Raw genomic sequence first — 26,778 nt, 5'->3', positions numbered from 1 at the left:
CACCTGCCTTTCTAAACTTTCCCCTCCCCCTTTCATTGGCGCTTCTTTCGACCTATCCACAAATTCCTTCCGCGCCTCGCACCGCGGAACTTGGCTATTTGGAGCCTAGGATTGGAGCCGAGGCTACTCCCGCCCTTTGACGTACCGGAGCTCTCCGCCCCTTTCGCGGGCCCCTAGCAGCCAGGGGAGAAGGGGCGGGCGAGCGAGGGGGTGGTTTGGGGGCGGGGCTTGCCTCCCACGGCGGGAGGGCGGAGCCTGCGGTGGAGACTGCCTGCTCCGGTAGGACCTCGGAGAGCGCCGGGCGCCGCTACCAGAGGGACTGGAGAAGCTGCCGGAGCCGGGCCGGACCGACGCCTGGGAGCTCGCCTCCCTCCGCACCCTCAGCTTTCCGGGCTGGCAGGCGGATAGTGGCGGCTGAGGAAGGTGCCTAAGTCGGGAGTCAGTCATCCCTCTGGGACGCCGACGTCGCCGTCCAACTGCGGCTCCCTCACACCTGTGTGTGTGTCTGTGCGCGTGAGCGCCCGCGCGCGTATGTCTGCGTGAGGGTGTTTGCGTGTGCTCCGGCTGGGCGCGCGAATGTCTGTGTGAGGGTGTTTGCGTGTTAGCGCGCCCGCGGGCGAGAGCCCGGCGCCTGGGCGCTCGGCCCGGGGAGGGACCGCGGGAGCGGCGGCTCTCCTTGCCCAGCAGGCTGTGGCGGGACTCGGGCCGCAACCGTCGTCACCACTGCCTCATGTCCCCCAAGAGCCACCGCCGTGCTGCGGGGAGAGCGGACGGGCGGGCTAGCGAGGCGGCGGCTGCGGGCAGAGCGGGGCGGGGGTGCTGGTGGTGGTGGTGGTGTGGAGGATGAGAGCAGGGGGGTGGGGTCAGAGACTCCGGGAGGGAAGGGGGAGACGGAGGGGGAAGCGGAGGCAGTCGGCGCCGCTGCTGGCCCCTCCCGTCGGCTGTTGCTGTGGGTCACCTGCAGGTGTTTTGGGGTCTGGGCTGTTCCGGGTGGAAATGGAAAACGGCCCCCTCACCACCCCGCGTTTCCAGTTGAGAAAAAGGGAGCGTTGAAGATGATGAGGGAGAGCCCAGAAGGTGGTGGCAGAATAAATACGAGCTCTCCCCCACCACCATTTTTCTGAAAATAAAATACTCTGAGCTCAACCTTTAGGAGGAAAGCCCACCTTTAAGAAAGAGAGTCTTGGTCTGATGGACTCTGGTTTGATTGTATAATAATGATGATATAATGCTAATGACGATGATGACACTGCCTTTTATTTTTACCCCGGTGCTGATAAAGCGTAGCTACAGCTGGGGATAAAGCCCTTGAAAATTTGGTGTCTGAGGAGGGAATACTGGTGCTTTTGGAGTTGTGTTTTCTTTTTCTTTTTGAAGGATATGCTTTTTGGAATTAAAATTTAACCAAAGGTTGATTTTTTCCTTTTTTTTACTCATTTAAAGCCAATGCTCGTAAAATGCGGACTGACTACTGCCATGACTGATGAAAATCTAAACACTTTTACCCACGTATAATTCCATGTGTTAAGTCACCCTTTCCTTTGAATTTCTCAACAGCTTTTAAAATGAAGAAGTTTAATTTCCGAAAAGTTTTGGATGGCTTAACTGCCTCCTCCCCTGGCAGTAGTAGCAGCAGTGGCAGTAACAGTGGTGGCGGGGCTGGAAGTGGTTCCATGCATCCAGGAGGGACTGCAGGGGTTCTCAGAGAGGAGATTCAGGAAACCTTGACTTCAGACTATTTCCAGATTTGTAAGGTAAGTTTTGAATTGGCTTAAAGCTTATTATTTCTTTATTTTACTACTGTGAGGAAAGAATTAAAACACTCTAGGGACTGGAAATTGTTGAGATGCCAGTATCAGAGAGTCTGGTGCAGAGAATTTTGTGGGTAGGTCAGTTTGAATTAAGATATTCCAGGCATCAACTAAAAAGCAATGATAGTTTAAGAGGGAAATAAGCAAACATAAAAAGTAGACTCTGCAAGATAATATTAAGGCCCATTAATGGACTACTTATTAAATTTAATATTTATGTATAAATAGTTAATCCCATGCTGTCATTCAGAGAAACTAATTTTATTTCACTGTTCAGTATAAAATGATTAAAGCTATTAAGATGTTGCTAGAATTAAGTAGATAAGAGCTAGATGAATATGTCCATTTTAAAATATCTAATGGCAGTGTTTAAAGTTCTGAATAAAAACACACCCAGATTCTTAAATTCTTAATAAACAAACAAACAAATGCTATGGGCTTAATACTTGTAAGAACTCAAAAATAGCCTGTGTTCTGGTTTAGTGAGGAAGCGTTTTTGGTAATTATACTTTAATATTGAACTTCTAATAAATAAGCAAAAGAAAGAGTTTCTGATGGGGAGAGATGAGAATTTACAAAACAAGCATTGTGTTAATATATAGAGATAACTGTTTTATTTTCTGACATCAAGTGATTTATAATTTTTATTGTCCTTTTTTGGGGCGTAGTCTAAGAATGTGCTTTTGACCTGTCTTGTGCAGTAAGAAAGTTACCAAGTCATTCATATGATGCAGATGAATATAGTTTTATAAATGTGTTTGAATACATGAGAAGAAATAGTAAATTTTTGAAATTAAGTATTAAATTTTTCAGTAATTCAACACAAATTTTTTTGAAATTATTAAAATTATTTTTGTAGTAAACAGATTATGTATAATGGGATAAGTTTCAATTATTCCCTTAATCTCTGTTCCCAGTAGGGTCATTAAAAAAACAAATCTATAATTACTAAAATATTTTAAATTAGATTACATAAAAGCAAGTTTATTTAGAATTAGGTTAGACAAACAGATTTAATTCTAATCTACCCTGTGAAATTTGTATACAATACAATTTTGTATACAAAGTTGTATACAATTTTGTCCTCACTTTGAAATAATAGATATTTTGTTAGATTAGGGAGGAGCTTAATAGTGGTCATGAGGCAAATATGTGAAAGGGTCCTAAAGGCCAAATTTGAACTGCTAGGCAGGGGACTTAGGCCCTGATTCTCTAATCTTTGATGTATTACTATTACCATTCCAAGAATCTTAAAAAATTTCCAAAGTCTCTCAGTTCGTGAATATGATAGTAATGCAGGATAGTTTTAGTAGAGGTAAACTTGATATAGAAAAGATAAATTTCTGAAACAGAATGGCATTGGACTGTTGATGGTATAAATTGGTAGAGAAGGTTTTAAGTAAAACATTTCAGGGGAAATGGGTGAATGCAAGAGAGGAAAATGGGATAGATAATCACCTTCCTATTTATTTAGGCAAGACAGTCATGCAAAGTGGCAGAAGTTAAATATGTATTACTTCAAAAACATATGGGATGGTAGGAAGAGCACTGGCCTAGGAATCAGAAAATTTATATTTTATTTAAAGCTCTGCCACTTGCCAGCCACATATTCTTTGGAAAGCCATTTATCTTCCTTGTGACTTGATTTTCTCATCTGTAGTATGGTAATAAATATTTCTGCTCTTCTTACCTAAGAGGGTAGTTGGGAAGATCAAACAAGACAATTAGGTGAAGGCAATGTATAAGTTGGAAAAGGCAATGAAACGCATATTTATATGATTGTTAAAGTTTTAAAATCACCTTGTTCTTGGTGGAATGACTATAACCAGTGGGTTATAAAATATTAGGTAACAATATTCAAAGAAATTATAAGGATAGAAAGCTATGTGAGCTGAACACTAATAGTATTGACAGCTTACTAAGTGGGGAAAGTTCTGTGACATCTTTAGATAGGAATATAGTTAATTTAAAAAAGTGGTTATATGACTTTAGGTCACCTGGACTGTAATAAAATATGTAAAGATACATTAAGGAAACTCCAAAATTAAAACTGTTACTAGAATGGGGAATTAATTTGGGCTCACTGATTAGATATGCAAAGAACATTCTGTTCTGAGTACTAAGCAGTTGGTACCTTCTGAGTACTTCTACCTTTTCAGTATGGCCAAAATTAAAGTAAAAATCAGGAATCTGCTCTTTTGAAAACTATCTTTCTCTCTATTATTTGATTGGTTGTCAAATTCTATCCTATTGCCTTAGTATTTTTACAATTTATTCCCTTCTCACCATCTCCAGTACTTGTTCATTCCACCGTATTTTCTTGCCTGGCCTCTTCGTTTTTGTGTGTGTGTGTGTAAAATTTATTTTGGATCTATAACATGTTTACTGATTTGAATAAGGCTTATTTCATTAACATGTAATTTCCCCCCTGTAACTGTTACTAACAGTGTACTCTGTTGAATCTCTCTCTGGTGTCAGGTTCTCTTTAACAATTCAGTCCAATTTCATAACCTTAAAAAACACCTTTATTGTGAAAAGGAGGGACAAAAAGTGTTTAAAAAGCTTCTCTGACTGCACCTTGTTTTATAGTTTTGATTTTGGAACCATGTGAACATTTCATATAATTAAAAAATTTGGATCAAAAAGGAAAAAAACTCCTACAAATCTGAAACAAATGGATACAAATGAACCTAGGAGTATATAAAATTGATAGTATAAACCACACAGAAAAAACCAATTATTTCAAATGACATTAAAACTCAAACTTTTAATGGACCTCCATGGTGAGGTATATCCTAAAGAGCAAAAAGAACCACAATGAAATATTCAGTTGCAATTCATAGTTCTTTTTTTTTTTTGACCATACACCTTGTGCAAGTGAAAGCGTGCAAGTGAAAGCTTGGAGTCCTAACCACTGGACCACCAGGGAAGTCCCACAATTGATAGTTCTGTTGTTAGTAGTAATACCAGTATTGTAGCTTTGAAACTATTTTAAGCATAATATACATTATATGTGTATATGTTGTGTATATGTGTAAGCAAATACGCAATCATGTTAATGTCATTAAAACCAAGATTTTCAGTGTGAAAGCAAAGGGATACAAATATAATAATTGATTTAATTTTTCACTTAAATTGGAAATATCCATATGAATGCATGATTTAGTTTTCTTTCTGAAATTCACATATTTCCTAGCTTTATTTACTGAGAGGGCATAGAAATAATGACACTCTGGTAGAAGTTAGCATCCCCAGTGCTGATCATAGTCTCTGAAAGCCATTTCCCAACAAAAGGAAGAAGGGATCCTTGAAAAGAATGGCTGATTCTAGGTCTGGGGCAGGAAATGTACCAGATGAGCTTGATACCTCTTGCTATGCCAGAAAGCAGGAATGCTTTCAATATCACTGGGATTGTGTGGATACAGGGGTCAACTTCAAGGAGTTCACATTGGCCAAATTTGGGACAATTTGAGCCTTGAATACTGCAATGTATAAAGCATAATGTATACAGGCATACCTCATTTTATTGTGCTTTGCTTAATTGCGCTTTGCAGTTACTGTGCTTTTTACAAATTGAAAGTGTGGCAACCCTGCGTCAAGTAATTCTATTGGAACAAATTTTCCAACAGCATTTGCTCATTCCATGTCTCTGTGTCACGTTTAGGTAATTCTCACAATAATTCAAACTTTTTCATTATAATTATATTTGTTGTGATCTGTGATCCGTGATCTTACTATTGTAATTGTTTTGGGGCACCACGAACCTGTGCCCATTTTTTTTTTTAACATCTTTATTGGAGTATAATTGCTTAATGGTGTGTTAGTTTCTGCTGTATAACAAAGTGAATCAGCTGTACATATACATATATCCCCATATCTCTTCCTTCTTGTGTCTCCCTCTCTCCCACCCTCCCTATCCCATCCCTCTAGGTGGTCACAAAGCACAGAGCTGATCTCCCTGTGCTATGCGGCTGCTTCCCACTAGCTATCTATTTTACATTTGGTAGTGTATATAATATGTCCATGCCACTCTCTCAGTTTGTCCCAGCTTACCCTTCCCCCTCCCCGTGTCCTCAAGTCCATTCTCTAGTAGGTCTGCGTCTTTATTTCCATCCTGCCCCTAGGTTCTTCATGACCTTTTTTTTTTTTTTTTTTTAGATTCCATATATATGTGTTAGCATACAGAATTTGTTTTTCTCTTTCTGACTTACTTCACTCTGTATGACAGACTCTAGGTCCATCCACCTCACTACAAATAACTCAATTTCATTTCTTTTTATGGCTGAATAATATTCCATTGTATATATGTGCCACATCTTCTTTATCCATTCATCTGTCGATGGACACTTAGGTTGCTTCCATGTCCTGGCTATTGTAAATAGAGTTGCAATGAACATTGTGGTACATAACTCTTTTTGAATTATGGTTTTCTCAGGGTATATGCCCAGTAGTGGGATTGCTGGGTCATATGGTGGTTCTACTTTTAGTTTTTTAAGAAACCTCCATACTGTTCTCCATAGTGGCTGTATCAATTTACATTCCCACCAACAGTGCAAGAGGGTTCCCTTTTCTCCACACTCTCTCCAGCATTTATTGTTTGTAGATTTTTTGATCATGGCCATTCTGACCAGTGTGAGGTGATACCTCATTGTAGTTTTTATTTGCATTTCTCTAATTAATGATGTTGAGTATTCTTTCATGTGTTTGTTTTGCCTGGTCTCTTGAAATCACTTCCTAACTGATTTTGTCACCTCTTGTTTTACCCTATTCCAATTCATTTTGTTATAATAATGGTTATTTCTGAATTATAATGTAATTATGTCATTTTTCCTGCTAAAAATTCTATTTTGGTTTCCCTAGAGCAGTGGTGATCTAGAAACAAAAGTCTTATGTAAAATTCCAGCAAAATAACACCTATTGAAACAAATAAATATGGTACTTTATTGGTGTACATTAAAAAAATAAATTATAATAAATTATTCAGCCAATAAATAAAAAAACCTTTTTTTTATATTTGGTTTTGTTGTATGGTATTATCCATAGACAGGTCGTAGGACATTTGCTAACCTTAAAAAAGTAAAAGTACAACCTTTATAATCAGTGACACATCTATATGATGTTCAAAAAGAGAAATGGTAGAAGACATTTTTGTTCAAGGTCAGCAAAAAACAGGTTAATGGCATCGGTTTACTGCAATCTGTTTTAAGTTCAGTATGTATGTATTTGAATGCCCATGTTGTTCAGATGTTTGTGCAGTAATGAACTGCCTTTTCCAAAGTTGAATTCCATGACACAATTTGAAACCACTGCTCTATACACTAAACTTCAAACTGTTTAATTGATCTTTATATAGTTCCTTTCAGAAGGGGCTCATGTTTACTTTCCATCCTCATTTCCTTGATACCCTAAATATATTGTATTCCCTGAAAGCACCATATTTTCTCATATCTCAATGCCTTTTCTTAGCTTATTGCTACGGATTAGAACATCTCTTCCAGCTTTAATATAATTAGAGAATTCCAGTTACTTTTCATTACTTTGTAGTTGAAACACCATCTATATGAAACCAGCTCTGACCACTGCCTTCCTCATCTACCCACCCCAGGCAGAGTTAGGTTTTTTTTCCACCCTCTTCTCTGTTTGCTTATAGCATCTGCTATAGTGTGAATTTAGCAACTTATTGTGGTTAAAAAAGATTTTTTTGTCACTACTATTATACTGTGAACTCTGGGAGACAATTATATTTTATTTTCTTATTATTGTTAGGGTGCTCACTACCTATTAGGCCACTGGTTCTTAACTCTGTCTAAAAGAAAGATTTCTAGCTCCACCCCAGTCTTAGAAAATCAGAGTTTCTAGGAATGGGGCCTAGGCACTTGCATTTTTAAAAAAGACCCCACAGGAGATTCTGATGCACAGTCAATATTGAGAACCAGTATAGCAGGCACTTGATATACTTTATGAATGAAGTAGCATATACATGGTTGGTTGATTAATTGAAGAGATTAAAGCATAAAGTCATTAATAATGATATATGTCTTAAACATTTTATTTTAAATGAAAACATTTAAATATGCGTCAATTTACAGATCACTTGATAAATGACCAAGATTATTTTGTTGCACACTGGTTCTCTGATTAGAGTTCTATGTGAACTTCTCATCCATAAACCATCCCAAATTCATTATGTGCAAGTTTCAGTTTTTGTTTGTTTAAAGTAGAATAAGGAGGAAACTTCAGTGTCAGATGAGATATATATTTCAACAAGCAAATAAATTCTCTCTCTCTCTCTATATATATATCTATATATACACACATATATATATATCAGCTGACAGATTATATACATGGGTGCATAATCTAGATGAATATATATATATATATATATATATATATATACACAGACCTATATACAAAGTATAGATGAACATACATATGTGTGTGTGTGTATATATATATATATTTTTTTTTTTTTTCTTTCTAGATTTATTTTGTGTTCATACCTATAGCTACCTGGCCCACACCTAGTTAGTCTGGGAGCAGGAAAGTGTGAGTATTCTAGCTACAAGTTTACTAGTTTCAAGCATTTAATGAACCATTAGTATCAGTCTATGTTTTACAAAGAGAATGGAGAGTTTTTGTTAATCTAGTAATTTGCTTAAGTTAAAATTTGAAAGCTTCATCTGTAAAATATCCCATTTGACCTTCGTAACAGTCCTATAAAGAAACCAAGGATAGTGTTAATATTTTCCTTTTACTGAGAAGATATTTGAGACCAGAGAATTTAAGTGGTATCCTTACCCAAGTTGGTAAGAGACATAGATAAGTTTAATGATATATGTCTTTTTTTGATTCTCAAATCCAGTACTTTTTCTGCTTCATTTTTCTTACTTATTAGAAAAGGCAACATGATTAATTCCTTAGGAAACATAGAGACTTTGAGAAGATAAAGACTATTCTGTTGCCTCTCCCTTAAAAATACATCTCAAATACATCTCAAATCTGACCATGTCTCTTCCACCACATGTCTTGCCTGGGCTACTATTTTATGGCCTTTTTGGGTTTCCCCTGCTTTCACTCAGTCCTCACCACAGTCTCATAATAGGTAGAAGAATCCTTTTAAAATTTAAATCATATCATGTCATTCCTGCTCAGCATTATTCAATGGCTTTTCATTTCTCTTAAAAATAAAATCAAAAGTCCTGTTATGTCTTACAAAGCTCTAAATGATCTGGCCCCTGACAAGACATGATTTTCAACTGTTTTCTGTTACTTATTCTGCACCAGCTACACTTGCTTTCTTACTGTTTCTCAGACATGATTCCTGCCTCAGGGCTTTTTGCATTTGCTGTTTCCTTTACATGGAACATTTCCCCCCCAAATAATTATATTACTTGTTCCCTTTACATCATTCAGTTCTTAGTTCAACTCTTAACTTCTCCGAGAGATCTTCATTGACCACTGCTCATCCCCTTTACTCTCTACCCTTATCCTGATATTTTTTCTTGATAACACTTATAACTACCTGTTATTAAATTATATATTTATTTGCTTGGTTTTTTGCTTCTCCTATTATGATGTAACTCCATGAGGACAGGGCTTTATTTGGTTCACAACTATCTCTAATTCCTAGAGCAGAGCCTGCCACATAGAAGGCAGTCAAATATTTGTTGAATGAATGAATGAGAGCAAGGAATCTGATAGAGTGATGTATTAAGAGCAAACTAGATATATTTTGAACAATTTTTTGGAAAAGGCTTTTATTAAATACATTTTATATTACATAAACACAAGGAAACCATTGAGCAAAAGAGTGACACCACTTTAGGAACATGGTGTATATTTTTTAGAAAGATATGGAAAAGAAGATTGTAGAAAAGATTCAGTTAAATTTATTTCAATTTTTATTTTTGTTTCCAAATGATCTTTTTAGGGGAACAATTCAGAAATATTAGACTGACAGTGACAAACACCCAGGATGTTCTAGACCTAATTAACAAAATAGACAAAATAAATATATCACTAGAACCAGATGGCATAATACCTGAAGTTTGAATAAACTCTTAAATTAGCCAACTCACTATTCATCAATTTATAAGTTGAATTTATAAATGGTCATGGTGTCAGAGACAACATGTAGATAACTAGTGTAACTTCTTATGTGGAAATGGATTTGTAATCACGATATTCATACCAAACATAATATCAGATCTTCCCAGATAAACTGGTGTAAGCTCAGAAACATAGTCGTGGACTATGGAGAGTTGGGCTTTCCAGGACCCTGGAAAGCTGAAAGGAGATTAATTGCCTAGATATCCCTTCTTCAGGTTTTTCATTGTCCCATATTCTTCCAATTTCATATCATTTTACTTGGGAGATTCTGTACCTGAGATTGGCACAAGACCATGATCATAGTTCCACATTTCTTCAGTTTTCATTCATTAAAAGAACTGTACAAGATTCCCTGAGTTGTGTGGACTTGTCTCATTCTATACTTATAAATGGGTTGAATAAAACATAGTACAGTTGACACTGCAGGATAACTTATTATGGATAAAGCATCTGACAAAGACTTCATGCTCCCGTCACTAGAATGTACAGTAGTGAATAGACATCTTTAAGAATAGTAATGGAGGCAAACCAGAAGAATTAAGCTCTCTTGTTAGGATTGAGGTGTTAACAAATTTAAGAACCAAAAAGAATTAAAATAAAAATTTTTTAAGAGCTAGAAAATCCAAAGCCAAGTTATTCAGTACTCTAGGCTCTCTACTTTGCCTATCCTGAGAGCATAAGCGTGCAGGGACAGGCTTGAGTAAGGGAGTATAGATTTGTGGGAAGTATGATTACAAATTTTTTAGGTTACCATAGAGAACAATTATGTTTTCTCACAAAAGGTCCTTTGGTGCTAGTATATTGTCAGCAAGTTGGGCTGTTGGTCTCATTTAGTATGACAGTTCTTACGTTCTTAAAAACAAACGGTGTCGTACTTTGTGTATGTCTCAATATAGAACTAATTTAAAATCTTACGTAATTTCTGACTTTGGTTATCTGTAGGATTATCAGTAATGATTAGAGTAGATTACTATCTCTTGAAGTTTAGTGCATTTCTGTAGACCCCTTCCGACTTGACTTGAAGATGTGCCTGTGAAAAATCATAGTTAAGCTTCATAGTTTACTTGTAATGATAGAATGATTATATTGATTTCCTACATTATGGTTCCATGAACCATTTACATATTAGTTTAATAGCAATAACTTGGACTGTATCCATTAAAGGTTTCAAGTACAATAGAAGTCCTGTTTTAAGCTTTTAAATTGAGTTTTTCTTCAGAGAAAATTGAGTTTTTGTTCCTACTTAATTGTCAAAATAATAATCTTTATAAAAGATCTTAGTTAGAGCAAGAGTTCTTTTCTTTTTTAATTTAAAAAAGAAGATAACTTTTCTTCTTTTTAATATTTGAAGGCTAATCTTTTGATGTGTGTTAAACACAAGTGTTTTTATTTAAAAATATATACTAAGCATATCGGGGAATCATTTCTACTTATCTAAGTAAAGCTAAAGGTTATTTATAAGGACTGGTAGAAAATCAGTGATTAAGTTTTAGAAAGAAAAAAATAGAAATTGTATTTAAAGGATTTATAGAAGGTAGTTGTAAACAATAGAATATAAGACTTCCAAAAAGTGCATAATAGGCCTACTGTGATACATGTAGAGAGGCTTGGTTAAATGGAGCATTCATAGTCACTGAAGGAATACAAGATATTTTGATGTTTATTATTCAAAAAATATTTATTATACAGAGTTAAAAATGATTAGGACATAAACCATTCTCAGCTAACTGACTCTAATGAGTGAAATAATGTGTTTTGGTTGATTTATCAGAGAAATCACTTATGGTACTTTCTAGATACTAGAAAGAAGAGTATGATTTTAGTTCTATTGGAGGCCCCAAATTACCAATTGTTGTTGATGGTGTAGAGAATGACTTTGAATATATTATGTAATGATGATACATTATCAATATAATGAATTTTAATTAAAATATATAATATTTAATGTATTAATTTTAGTTGTGTCTTATAATTGGATTATATATATACAGTAAGTATCTCTTGAATTGAAAATAGCATAAAGGCAACAAATAATGGTGGTTTTAGATGTAGGTTTAATACCTGGATTTAAAAGGTAGGGCAGCTAGAGAAAACTGTTATGTTTCTTCAGTTTTTCTCCTCTGTTAATCATCTATAGATTTCAGTCACATTAGAAATCTAGTACTTTACCTAAATGAACACAATAAAATTAGACGATCATGAAAATTTATTGGATGGCTTAATGTTCAGTCTAATTTGTTCATTATAAATTGACTAAAAACCTGTCTATAAGTCTGCAAACCAAAAAAAGTTTGAAAATAAGTAGTACAGTAAATTGAGAAGTTAGGTTGAGTCTGAGGGAAATGCTTAGTTTGTCAACATTTAAGTAGATGGAAAATGTAAATCTAGCAAAGGAAACATAGGAGAACTGAGCAGAATGATATGAGGAAAACTCAAAAGTAGAAGCAGATAATCTGAAGTTTTCTTAAGAAAGATTATTGAGACAAATTCAAGAGTATCTCAGCATTGTAAAGAGATCAAGGATGGTGAAAACAAAACAAGCAAACAAACCAGAACTACCAAGAGACAGCTGAATTAGACCAAGAGGAAGTTGATTAGGGTAAAAATATTTATGGTAAAATTATGGACAGAATTAAGGTCACACTATAATAGAGAGTAGAATTGATAGGATTAGTACTTTTAAGAGTGTGTAAATTGATTTTAAATAAGAGAAAAGTGTTGGGAAAGTAGCAGAGATGGTAGATTCTGATAGCATTTTGGTATATTGTAGGGGGGTAATACAGTCTGTCCACAGAAGAGAAATTGAGGCTACCAGAAAACGAAGAGTAGGGTGGGAAATAGAGGTATGATTTGCCCTTCAAAATAGTAAGGGTATCTTCCTAACAGTTTACTGTTGTTTAGAAATTTGCAAGGGCTTCTTTTCCACAAATGCCACCAGCAGATTATACTTTTGTCAACAATGCTCTGTTTTCTCCTTTTAGTACCCCCAGACTTAGACCTGCATCATTCATGGTATAAATTTTACTCTTGCAAGATAATTCCCTCTCTCTCTTAAGACAAGACCAGGTTAGGATGATATAAAAGCTTTGTTATTTTGTTTTTCAAGACAAAGGCAAGCTTCCCTAATTGAATTTATAGTTATTAAAAAAGAAAACAAAAGCAAACAAAATAAGACACAAGAAAAAGAAATATCCTGAGCAGTAAAAGATTATTTTAAATGAAAAAAAAAAAAAAGTAAGGGTATCTGATTTGGAAATTTTTCTTTACTTGAGGAGAATACATATTTCATTTGAATTCTCAGTAAACTCTGTGCTTTATCTCCATATAAAAATACGTGGTTCTACTAGAAGATTGTATTAGTTTCTATTTCTGCTGCAACAAATTACCAAAAACTGAGTGGCTTAAAACAACACAAATTTATTATCTTATAGTTCAGGAGGTAAGAAGTTTGAAATGGGCATCACTGGGCTAAAATCCAGGCATTAGTAGGACTGCATTCCTTTCTGGAGGGTCTAGGAGAGAGTGTTTTCTTTCCTTTTCCAGCTTTTATAGGCTGCTCACAATTCCTTGACTGGTGGCCCCCTTCTGTTGTCAAAGCCAACAGTGGCCAGTTGAATCTTTCTCACATTACATCACTTTAACTCTCCTGCTTTCCCCTTCCACGTTTAAAGACACTCGTGATTACATTGGGCCCAACAGGATAATCCAGATTAATCTCCCCATCTCAAGGTCCACTGATTAGCAGTCTTCATTCCATCTGCAACCCTTAACTCCCCTTTGCAATATAACCTAACATATTCACAGGTTCTTTGGGGAGCCAGTATTCTGCCTTTCACAAAGATGCTCATTACTTTCACCTGTCTTTTGTTTTTCAGTTACTTTATGGAAAACAAAATAATAACAGAGACAATAGTATAATAAATTCTCAGCTTCAACGATTGTCAACTTTGTAAATCTTCTTCTCCCATTTCATTATTTTAATGCAAACCCCAGACATCATACCATTTTATCTGTAAAAACTTCAGAGATCAGATAAGGACTACATCTCTCCTTTAAAAGCTACGAACCCCAAACCATTGTCACATCTAAAAACATTAACAAAATTTCTTTATATAATCTAATATGCAGTTAATGTTTAAATTTCCTAAATTGTTCCACAGTATCATTTTATAATTGAATTGTTTGGATTGGGATCCAAACAAGGTCCACATTTCATTTTCATCTGACTTGAACTTATCTTTAGTTAAATTTGTGTGCTGTTACAGAGTCTGTTGGTTTCTTTTGAGATCAGCTATCCTGTGCTTTTGTGTGTGTTGTTGAGAACAAAGCTCTCTGATTCATTTCTGAACTGGACGACTATATGTGAGGAAGTGGGTGGGCTGTGCAGTGTACCACAAGATGAAAAGTAGACTTAAAAGTTATTTTCTAGAGATGGTCACATCTTTTAAGGAATTGGAAAATAATATTTTAAGTCAGCCTGAGCTATTCTTACTTTTTGTTGCTACTGTGGGGTATATTTCCCTGAGAATATTAGAAAAGAGGAAAATATAAAAGACATAGGATATATCAAAGTGAATAAGAATGGAGTCGATTTTTTAGGTTGCACTCAACAGTATTAATTTTTATCTATGAAATAACTTACTGGAGGGATAGGATGGGATCCCGTTGCACGTCTCTTTTTTTAAGTGAATATTTAAAAGACAGGTGAAGAAAGAAAACATTTGCAAGGACTCACGCTACTTAGAATTATATAGCAAGAAGCTGAAAGTGGATTGGTCAAGTCTATTAATGTAGATTTCCTCTACATTATAGGATATCAGATTAATAGACTAAATATACTTGAAGAACTGAATTAGAGTGCATTAAGAGGAGGAGCAGAATACTGATGAGGAACGTACTTTGATTTATTGAGAAATCCATTTATAAATAATTTGTACACTATTTTTATTGGTTACTTATATAATTCAAAAGCCTCCTGGTAGTTTATTATAGGATCTTTCTTTGCTTTTTCCAGTTCTATCTTAATCAAAATTCCGTTTCTATTTGAGGTAATATTCAATACTCTTTTTTTAAAATTCTGGTTTTAATGAGATATAATTGACATACAGCACTGTATAAGTTTAAAGTGTACAACATAATGATGCGATTTACATCTATCATTAATTAGCACAATAAGTTTAGTGAATATCCATCATCTCATATAGGTTCAAAATTAAAGAAATAAAAAATTTTTTCTTGTGATGACAACTTTTAGGATTTACTCTTAACAACTTTCACATATAATTAGCAGTGTTAATTTTATTTATCATTTTGTACATTACATCCCTGGTACTTATTTATTTTATAACCAGAAGTTTGTACCTTTTGACTGCCTTCATCCAACGTCCACCCCCCACCCCACCTCTGGTAGCCACAAATCTGATCTCTTTTTCTATGAGTTTGTTTGTTGGTTTGTTTGTTTTTGAAGTATAACTGACCTACAACACTATGTTAGTTCCTGTTACACAACATAGTGATTCAATATTTCTCTACATTTCAAACTGATCAATATTCAGTACTCTTTTGTTCTGACACAGGTATTAGTATTAGCTTACGCATTAGGTGAATTCATTTACTTATTATGTATGTTACTTATTATGTACTTATTTATTAAAGACCTATATTATGTATAACTCTATATTAGGCACTTTTTAACTAGGCCATCATTTTTTGGGAATGAGTTTGCAAGGCCAGCACCCACTATATGAACCATTTATATTTTTATGGGATTAATGGTTTGCATCATGTGTACTTCATTTTTTTGGCAACTTTTATGAAACTTCCTCTTTTATTTTTTTTAATGAAATTTTAAAAAATGGCTTAAATTCTTTGCTTCTTGCCTCCTCTTTATTTGTACTTCTGCTATTTTTGTATCATTTTTAACTTATTTATTGTCTTTCTCTTTCTATTCTCTTGGCTAAAAGCTCTTTTATTCTAAAATGAAAGAACCTGGAAAATGTTTAAAACATATTTCTTTTGCCACAATTTTCATTCTCCTAACAAGTCTAATAGTTTTATTGGGACTATTAATATACCAAAATAGCTGTTTAAGTCACAGATTCTCTTTTATTTATCAGTATTCTCTTTAAAGGATTGAAAGGTGTTTAAACTTGGTATGCTCAGTGTAATCCTCAAAGAATTATCTTCAAATCATGCTGTTTGATAACTAACCTAATTTCTGTCTTCATACAAAACAGGATTATACATTTATGATAAAAAATCTTATTTAATTTAAACATTTTTCACATGCCCATGTATTTTATTCTGAGGAGAGCTATAGGTTTAAGAAGCTTGGAGTAAAAGATAAATATCGAGAGGATTGGATACTAGGAGCAGAACACTCGAGAGCTGACAGCTGAAAGCAACATAGGAAAGAGCAGGGAAGCAATAATTTGAGGTATAATTTACACATCATAAAAGTAACAGATTTTAAGTGCTCAATTCAATGAGTTTTCAGTTATAAACACTATGTAACCATCAGTCAAAATATGATGTAGCATATCTTAAATTTTTAAAAAGTTTCTTCCTGCCCCTTTCCAGTCAGTTTCTACTTCCACCACTTTCCAGAGGCAATGAATTCTTAACTTTTATCACCATAGCTTAGTTTTGCCTGTTTTTGGACTTCCTATAAATAGAATCACACAGTATGTATTGTGTGTATGTGTCTATGTGTGTGTGTATGTCTTCTTTCATGCAACATAATGTTTTTGATATATGTCTGTGTTGTTGAATCTATCAGCAATTTTTCTCTTTTTTATTGCTGAGTAATAGTCCATCAGATATTTTTATTGAAAAATTATATTTCTATTACAAATATAAACACGCTCATAACAGAAAATACAACAGGTAGAGAGAAAAACACTCCTAAATTATTCAAATTTGTACTTTGAATACTCAGATACAGATAATGATTAGTGATTTTTTTGAGGTACATTTTATATCAGAATTTTTTGTTTAGTTTTTTGTTATGTGGAAATAAATGACCACCCATATGAGAACAGATGCTGTTTTTTCAAAGCTCGCTATAGCAAGGGAGTCAGTGACCATTACTTGCTTTTGGCAAAGACTCAAAGACCAGCAAGGGAGTGGGGAAAGCTTTATACTGAAAAAAAGGGTAAGCTTCAGGTATGCTCCTTTTTTTTTTTAAAATTGAAGTACAGTTGATTTACCATGTTGTGTTAGTTTCAGGTATACAACAAAGTGATTCAGTTATATATATGTATATGTATATATATGTTCTTTTTTCAGATTCTTTTCCATTATAGGTTATTACAAGATACTGGGTGTAGTTCCTTATGCTATACTTGTTTATTTTATACATAGTAGTATGTATCTGTTGATCCCAAACTCCTAATTTATCCCTCCCCCCCTTCCCCTTTGGTAAGCATAAGTTTGCTTTCTACGTCTGTGAGTCTATTTCTGATTTGTAAATATGTTCATTTGAATCATTTTTTTAGATTCCATATATAAGTGATATCATATGATATTTGTCTTTCTCTGTTTGAGCTACTTCACTTAGTATGATAATCTCTAGGTCCATCCGTGTTGCTGCAAATGGCATTATTTCACTCTTTTTTATGGCTGAGTAAGGTCTGCTCTTATTGGAGGTTGTTGGCATGAGAAGCTGGAGGCAGACTAACTATAAGTAGGGCATCCTATATGATTGGTTTGGGAATCATATTTGGCTTTCTTATTAGTACTGAGTTTGAAGTGTTGTGGAGGAGGGGTCTGCAAAAATTAGGGAGCCCAGCAGTCATTGACCAAATCTTAATGTTCTGGGCTGATAGCTGCAGAGGTTGTGGTTTGACTTCCTGGAATGATTGCTGCAGGGATTGTGGTTTGGTTTTCTGAGCTTACTTGCCGCTGCAGAGTTTGTGGGCCAGAGCTCTGTTGTCATACCTGGTCCAGCATTATATATTGTATTGTATGTTCAGTCTCTCAGTTGTATTTTGGTTTGTGTTGTGGATCCTATATAGAATTCTACATCCTAGGATTTTTTTTGCTTATTATTATACATTAATGTTTTTTTCATGTTGTTAAGATTTTTTTCTTTGCATAGTTTAATGGCTTTAGAACAGTCCATCTAGTGGATGCCCTCTTCCTTTATTATTGGAAATTCAGGTGGTTTCAGTTTTCCATTCTTTTAATAATGCTGTTATGAATGTCTGTGAGCATTAAACCTTCTGCATATTTATTATTATTTCCTCAGACTAGATTCCTAGAGGTAAAATAGTTGGGTTATATAGACATATATATATATATATATATATATATATATATATATATATATATGAGTTGGGTTATATATCTTGCTGAATTACTTTCCAAAAGGATTCACCAATTTAAACTCACTTTAGTAATATATAACTGCCAGTTAAATAGTAGTCACCAGCTTTAGATATTTTAAAATATTTTTTCTAATTCAGTAGATGAAAAATAGAATTTATTTTAATTTGTAGTTTTTGATTATTAGTGACCTTGATTATTTTTCCATATATTTATTAACCAGTTGAGTTTCTTCTTTCATGAATTATTTTTTCATATCCTTTACCCTCTTATCTATTTGTTCTTAGTAATTTTATATTAGTTTGTATAACATTTTTATATATTAAGCATATTAATCCGTTATCTATTTTTGTGAAAATATTCCCTAGTTCATGATTTTCATTTATATATATACATATATATATATATATTTACATGTATTTATTGATTGTTTTTTGTATGGTTAAATCTATTGGTCCCTTTTTTTTTTTTTTTTTTTTTTTTTTTTCTTTTTGCGGTATGCGGGCCTCTCACTGTTGTGGCCTCTCCCGTTGCGGAGCACAGGCTCCGGATGCGCAGGCCCAGCGGCCATGGCTCACGGGCCCAGCCGCTCCGCGGCATATGGGATCCTCCCAGACCGGGGCACGAACCCGTATCCCCTGCATCGGCAGGCGGACTCTCAACCACTGCGCCACCAGGGAGGCCCCCTTTTTTTTTTTTTTTTTTAATCTCCTAAGCAAGGAAGTGCCTCTAAAATTCAGAGTTTTGGTTAAATACCTATTTCTATTTTTTTTCTGGTGCTTTGATATTATATATTTTAACATTTTTATCCAAACAGAATTTGGTTGCATAGTGTGACTTCAAAATGATTTTTCCTACAAATAGACAATCAGTTTTAACATACCACTTGATAACTGATTCTTCCTTTTTCTACTGTTTGTGATACTCCTTTGTCATATATTAACATTTGATATGTATTAGGATTTGTTTCTGGTATTACAATGTTTTTATATCTTTCTGCCTGTTCTTATACCAATACCATACTGACAATTTTCAGGCAAAAGACTGATCAAAATAATGTGTAGGCTGGGTTTTGGAATATTTGAAAGGAAATGCAGTGTCTGTGCCCATCAACCAAAGACTGTATAAATATGGTCAAACAAATCTGGGTTTATTACAGCAAAGGAGATTGCATACCATAGGGAACCATGAGACATCCTGGTAAGAGGATGTTAGGAAGGGCTTGTTATAGGATACAGGCTTGGGTTAGGTGATTTTAGCAAAGTTCAAAGAAACATAAATTGAGTGTTGTTAGAAAGTTGGGGGCATTTCTGTCATTTGGTGTCCTAAGAATTTTTATCCAGGAAGCAAGAGAAATGGCATAAAACTATAATTGCTACAGAGCAGCAGTTGCTTATGTTAGCTAGATGAGGGGAACGTTTAATCATTAGTGTGGTTTGCGCAATGTTCTTATATTTATCTGACCTAGACATGGTTCTGCAGTGGTTTTGTTTTTATCTTGCTTCATAGAGTGGCCTTGTTTGATATCTGTGTTCTGTGAAATTGTTCATGTTCAACAGGAGAACACCATGGCCTGCCTAGCTGTTAGTGCCAGGCAAGCTCCAGCTGACAGCTGTTAGAGGCTCCTTTTTTTCTCTTTTAGCAATTTATTACTTTTAAAGTAGCATTTGTAGCTGAAGTTCCTACAATATGTTGCTAAGCAGGCCTGGTTCAATACTTAGACAAGAGAAATTTTTCTTACTGACAACCAACAATCCATGTTGGTTGATTTGAATTTGTTATATAATTGTTGGACAACAGCTATTGTTTAGTATAATTATACAGTTGAAATAGTGTACTTGAAAACAACTATCCTAAATAAGTATAATTCCTTGTTTTCTTTTCATTTGCACTATTTCTCCATTTATTCATATTTTCTTTTCCTCTCCATTTTGAGAAAATAATGCAGATTTTATTCCCTCTGTAAAATGCTCCCTGGCAGGCAACCAGGTAACTCTCTTTTTAGGTTTTTTAAAAAAATTAATTAATTTATTTATTTTTGGCTGCGTTGGGTCTTCATTGCTGTGCATGGGCTTTCTTTAGTTGTGAGCGGGGGCTACTCTTCATTGAGGTAGCTTCTCTAGTTGCAGAGCACGGGCTCTAGGCATGAGGGCTCCAGTAGTTGTGGCTTTCAGGCTCTAGAGCACAGGCTCAGTAGTTGTGGCGCATGGGCTTAGTTGATCTGTGGCATTTGGGATCTTCCCGGATTGAACCTGTGTCCCCTGCATTGGCAGGTGTTTCTTAACCACTGTGCCACCAGGGAAGTCCTCTTTTTAGTATTTAAGGAACTTCTATACTGTTCTCCATGGTGGCTGTACCAATTTATATTCCCACCAACAGCGTAGGAGGGTTCCTTTTTTTCCACACCCTCTTCAGCATTTATTATTTGTAGACTTTTTGTTGATGGCCATTCTGACCAGAGTGAGGTGGTACTGTATTGTAGTTTTGATTTGCATTTCTTTAATAATTAGCGATGTTGAACATTTTTTCATGTGCCTTTTGACCACCTGTATGTCTTCCTTGGAGAAATGTCTATGTAGGTCTTCTGCCCATTTTTTGATTGGGTTGTTTGTTTTTTTGTTATTGAGTTGTATGGGCTGTTTGTATATTTTGGAGATTAAACCTCATTTGCAAACATTTTCTCCCATTCTGAGGGTTGTCTTTTCGTCTTGTGTATGGTTTCCTTTGCTGTGCAAAGCTTTTGAGTTTAATTAGGTCCCATTTGTTTATTTTTGTTTTTATTTTCATTACTCTAGGAGACAGATCCAAAAAGATATTCCTGTGATTTATGTAAAAGAGTGTTCTGCCTTTGTTTTCTTTTAGGACTTTTATAGTATCTGGTCTTATATTTAGGTCTTTAATCCATTTTGAGTTTATTTTGGTGTATGGTGTTGGAGAATGTTCTAATTTCATTCTTTTACATGTAGCTGTTCAGTTTTCCCAGCACCACTTATTGGAGAGACTATCTTTTGTCCATTGAAGAGACTATCTTTTGTCCATTGTATATTCTTGCTTCCTTTGTCACAGATTAATTGACCATAGGTGCATGGGTTTATCTCTGGGCTTTCTATCCTGTTCCATTGATCTATATTTCTGTTTTTGTGCCAGTACCATACTGTTTTGATGACTGTAGCTTTGTAATGTAGTCTGAAGCTAGGGAGCCTGATTCCTCCAGCTCCATTTTTCTTTCTCAAGATTGCTTTGGCTATTCGGGGTCTTTGTGTTTCCATACAAATTAAAGTTTTTTGTTCTATTTCTGTGAAAAATGCCATTGATAATTTGATAGGGATTGCATTGAATCTTTAGATTGCCTTGGGTAGTATAGTCACTTTAACAATATTGATTCTTCCAATCTGAGAACACAGTATTTCTTTCCATCTGTTTGTGTCATTTTCAGTTTCTTTCATCAGTGTCTTATAGTTTTCCGAGTACAGGTCTTTTGCCTCCTTAGGTAGATGTTTTCCTAGGTATTTTATTCTTTTTGATGTGATGGTTACTAGGATTATTTCCTTAATTTCTCTTTCTGATTTTTCATTGTTAGTGTATATAGATGCAACACATTTCTGTGTATTAATTTTATATCCTGCAACTTTACCAAGTTCACTGATGAGCTCTAGTAGTTTTCTGGTAGCATCTTTGGGATTTTCTACATGGAGTATCATGTCATCTGCAAGCAGTGGCAGTTTTACTTCTTTTCCAACTTGGGTTCCTTTTATTTCTTTTTCTTCTTAGATTGCTGTGGCTAGCACTTCCAAAACTATGTTGAATAAAAATGGTAAGAATGGGCATCCTTGCCTTGGTTCTGATCTTAGAGGAAATGCTTTCAGCTTTCACTGTTGAATATGATATTAGCTGTATGTTTGTCATATGTGGCTTTTATTATGTTGAGGTATGTTCCTTCCATGCCCAATTTCTGGAGAGTTTTTATCATAAATGGATGTTGAATTTTATCAAAAGCTTTTTCCGCATCTATTGAGATGCAGCCATTTTTAAATTCCAGCAGGTAAAAAGAAGATTTGAAGTAACTCTTGCTTTTCTGAGAGTTCAACCCAGCAAATTAATTTAGCATTTTTGTATAGCTGGGTGGATATGCAAAATTCCATTTACTGTGGAAATAAAACTGATTTTCAAAAATAAACTATTTATAGAAATAAAACTAATTTTTGAAAATCCTTTGGGAAGCTCTGTTGTGTATGAGTGAAGTAAGCTGTCTATAATACTCTGATTTTTCTTCTGAACTCTGTGACATCAGCTAAACTAGTTATTTTAACTAAGTTCCAGAGAGAAATTATTATCTGTCCTACATCACTGCAAACATTTTACAATGCTGAAACAGTCTCACTTCTATTTTTCGAACCCTTTCTTTCTAGTCACTCCTATACTGGCAAACATAGATTATTTGATAAAAGAAAATTATGTGAGGTAAAATAATATCCTTAGCAATTATGTATTTTGAGGATAGAATTGTATTTGGGAACAGGATGGCCAGGCTGTTGAATGAATCATACTCAAAAACTTAACTTACTGAGTCTGGTGGAGATGCAGGCAAGGAAGTGCATAGGGCATAGTCACAGAAAGCAGTTAATTTGTCTAAAGATTGTATTTGCTTGCTTTAGTGTGATCATATGTAGTTAGAGATTAAGATTCAAGATGAAGGCTTGGAGGGAAGAGTAATGCAGGAGAACTGTGATATCACTTGGTACCTTTCTCCATTCATTTATTTTTAATTGATCTGTGTCTTTACAAATAAAGTAGGTTTCTTGTGGAAAAAGTATAGTTGAGCTCTTATTTTTTTTTATCCACTTTGACAGTCTCTCTCTTTTAATTGGTATTTAGTCTATTGATATTTAAAATCATTATTAATGTAGTTGGATTAACATATATTATACTCATTACCATTTTCTATTTGTTGCTCTTGTTCTTTGGTCATTTATTTTTTGTCTTAGACTTTTTTCCTACCTTTCCTGGTTTTAACTGAGCATTTTATATGATTCAATTTTCTCTCCTTAACTGATCAATTATACTTCTTTTTATGCTTCTTTAGTGATTGTCCTTGAGTTTGCAGTATACATTTACAAGTAATCCAAGTCCTCTTTTAAATAACGTTCTGTCACTTCATGGGTAATACAAGTTCCTTATAACAGTGTATTGCAAATTTCTCCCTCCTGTCCTTTATAACATTGCTCTTGTTCATTTCACTTATCTATAGGTTATAATCACTGAATGCATTGTCGCTATTATTATTTTGAACAAACTATCATCTGTTAGATCGATTAAGAAAAATAAAAGTATTTTTTAACCTCTATTTATTCCTTCTCTTACACATTACTTTTCATTATGTAGATTTAAGTTTCTGACCTATATCATTTTCCTTCTTTCTGAAGAAATTCTTTTAACATTTCTTGCAAGGTGACAAATTCACTCAATTTTTGTTTGTCTTAGAAAATTTTTATTTCTCATTCACTTTTGAAGAATAATTTCACAGGATACAGAATTACAGGCTGGTGGTTTTTTTCTTTAAACACGTTAAATATTTTACTCCACTATCTTATTGCCTACATGGTTTCTGAAGAGAAGTCTGATACAGTTCTTATCCTTGATTCTTACAGGTAAGTTTTGTTTCTCTGGCTTCTTTCAAGATTTTTCTCCTGGTCTTTGATTTTCCACAGTTTTAATATGATATGCCTATGTGTAGATTTTTTGGTATTTACCCTGCTTAGAATTCTCTAAGTTTCCTGGAACTATGATTTGGTGTCTGTCGTTAATTTTTGGAAATTCTCAGTCATTGTTGAGTTTCAAGTATTTGTTCTGTTTCTTTCTCTCTTCTCTTTCTCGTATTCTCATTACATGTATTACACCTTCTGTAATTGTTCCATAGTTCTTGGATATTCTTTTCTGATTTCTTCATTCCTTTTTCTCTTTGCATTTCAGCTTTGAAACTTTCTGTTGACATTTCTTCAAGCTCACTTATTCATTTCTCAGCTGTGTCTGGTTTATTGATGAACCCACCAAAAGTATTCTTCCTTTCCATTTTATAGTGTGCTTTGTTTCTAGCATTTTATTTTATTTTTAGAGTTTCAATTGTTATACTTACATTACCCACCTATTCTTGTGTATTATCTACTTTTTCTTTTAGAGCCCTTAGCATATTATCATAGTTGTTTTACATTCCTGGACTGATAGTTACAAAATTTCTGCCATATCTGAAGCTGGTTCTGATGTTTGTTGTCTCTTCAAACTGTGGTTTATTGGTTTTTAAGTATGCCTTACAATTTTTTGTTAAGAGCCAGACATGATATACAGTGTATTTTCCCCATGATTAGGTAACCTCCTTATATAGTACATTATGGAATATATGAATACACAGATTGAATTCAGGACTATTTTACTTGGCTCATGCAACTGGGATACAGATTGAAGACTTCCAAATCTTGGGGATACCATTGAATCCCTTGGGGATAATTTGAAATCATTACAAGATTTTAGACATGGAAGAGAATTTAGAGATAATAAAGTTGAATGTATGCCTTTTACAAGTGCAGAAATCAAGTTCAAAGACATTAAGATTACATTAAAGTAACATTAAGATTAGACAGTGTTGACTATTGTTATATTTTTGCCAAGTTTTTTACAAAGGAAAATAACCCATTCTGTGCTCTTGAACTAGAGATATAGTTCGAACTCTATTTTAATAAACACCTCATAATGTTTTATTCAGTATAACAAATCTATTCCCATATTCCATTAATGTCTTTTTATTAATGTTAATCTCTTGAATGCCAGTTCTTATTCAAATAATGCTTTCATATGTCTCTTTGCCTTTAACAAGCTGTTCAATAAAGCTGTACTTTTTTTTTTTTTTTTTTTGCGGTACGTGGGCCTCTCACTGTTGTGGCCTCTCCCGTTGCGGAGCACAGGCTCTGGACGTGCAGGCTCAGCGGCCACGGCTCATGGGTCTAACTGCTCCACGGCATGTGGGATCTTCCTGGACCGGGGCATGAACCTGTGTTCCCTGCATTGGCAGGCGGACTCTCACCCACTGTGCCACCAGGGAAGCCCAAGCTGTATTTTTATTATGCCATTTTTGTACTCAGCAACTTTATTTTGGAATAACTTTTTATTTTAGTTTAGTTTTTAAAATAAAAAAAACCGTGACATGTTTTTCAAAATTGTGTTGAAAGTATAAATAATTTTTTCATTTAAAATTATAGGATGGTGTGATGGGGTACTTATTATCTCATCACTTTGATAAAATGTCTGCTCCATACATATATGTCATTGTTTAGAGCAAAAGATAACAGATTTCACAGGAGAAAATTTTTTATTTGGAAAACTTAACTAGCTTAGTTTTTGACAGTTTGTATCAAATGCACTGTTTGCTTTTGGTGGGTGGTTCAGGTAAATGGCACTTGAAATGCCTTTTGAGATATCTGACGTTAAGTGGAAAGAGGAAAGATAAGTCAAAAGTTATCACAAGGTTTACTGTGAAAAGGTAAATCGGTTCAGTTTTCCTTTCTCTGCTGCCTGCCTTAATTTTCATAGTAAATTAGCAACGGATAACTACTTTGCAAACAACTCAGTGTTTACTTCATTTTTATATTTGAAATTTGTTCTGAAAGGAAAGCTAGATAGCCTCCTTAGTCTCCTTAACAAAAGAAATAAAAAGAATTTAAGTTTTAGGAATTAAGATTCTGTGCATATTTGGTGAATGAACTCCACCGCTTTTTATGAGACGGAAATAGTAAGAGAACTTTATGGGTAAACCCAGCCAGCCTACAAGGACTATGGGTGAGGAATTGGGTAACCTAAAGTTATATTTTGGGGAAATACGGATGTTTTTGAGCTCTTGATGTAAATTTTATTCTTGTTTTCTTGGAATTGTTCCTCACTGTCTCTGTGATAAAAGTGGTGCTCAAGAATATGAGCGGGTCTTTGTTTTGGACGAAGGGGACCTTGGTTACTGTAGCACCAGTAGGACCTTGGTTACTGTTTGCTAATAGGAAACACTATGGATACATGATGTGGTAATTTACAAAGTAATTTGGGAGAGTTTTAGTTGTTTTTTATCTTGCTGAACCCACAATTGCTACCTTAAAGCTGACCGATGCCACCTTCAGTTTTAGCTTTTGTTGGCATTGAGTTAAAACAATTTCTAAAAGCAAAATACCCTATATTAAACCCTAAGACATTCATTAAATAGTGTGAAAAGTACGCAGGGGGGAATACACCCCTGCTATAGGAACACCCCTTTATACAATATCCTTCTTACCCCTACGTATTTGAAGATATGTGGTATATTTGATGTTTTCCTTTTGGAAACCAATACTAATAAGAAGCATATGAATCTATTCTACATAATATAGCACTAGACAACTATTTTTAGTGAAACTTTTGAAGTTTCTTTGAATTCTTAAAAGGTATTTCAATTTTTTTTCAGATTTCTCTAAAGGACAGTACTAATCTGACTGGTCGAATAGTATATATGCCAGAG

General features: G+C 34.7%; 1 protein-coding gene across 6 annotated transcripts in view; it reads left to right on the top strand.

The window, feature by feature from the left end:
• Positions 1-319: 319 nt before the first annotated feature.
• Positions 320-26,778, top strand: part of STXBP5L (syntaxin binding protein 5L) — a 416,226-nt gene continuing 389,767 nt past the window's right edge. For 4 of the 6 annotated variants that reach the window (XM_082624249.1, XM_082624248.1, XM_082624247.1 and 1 more), the window contains exons 1-2: positions 344-423; positions 1,558-1,754. In XM_082624249.1, coding sequence (XP_082480375.1) covers positions 1,566-1,754 — 189 coding nt within the window. In that variant the 5' untranslated portion in view covers positions 344-423; positions 1,558-1,565. The other 2 variants (XM_082624250.1, XM_082624246.1) reach the window with 2 other exon arrangements.

Source organism: Mesoplodon mirus, assembly GCF_964341445.2.
Source record: "Mesoplodon mirus genome assembly, chromosome: 6".
Classification (NCBI taxonomy): Eukaryota; Metazoa; Chordata; class Mammalia; order Artiodactyla; family Ziphiidae; genus Mesoplodon; species Mesoplodon mirus.
This window is presented reverse-complemented; position numbering and strand designations above follow the sequence as displayed.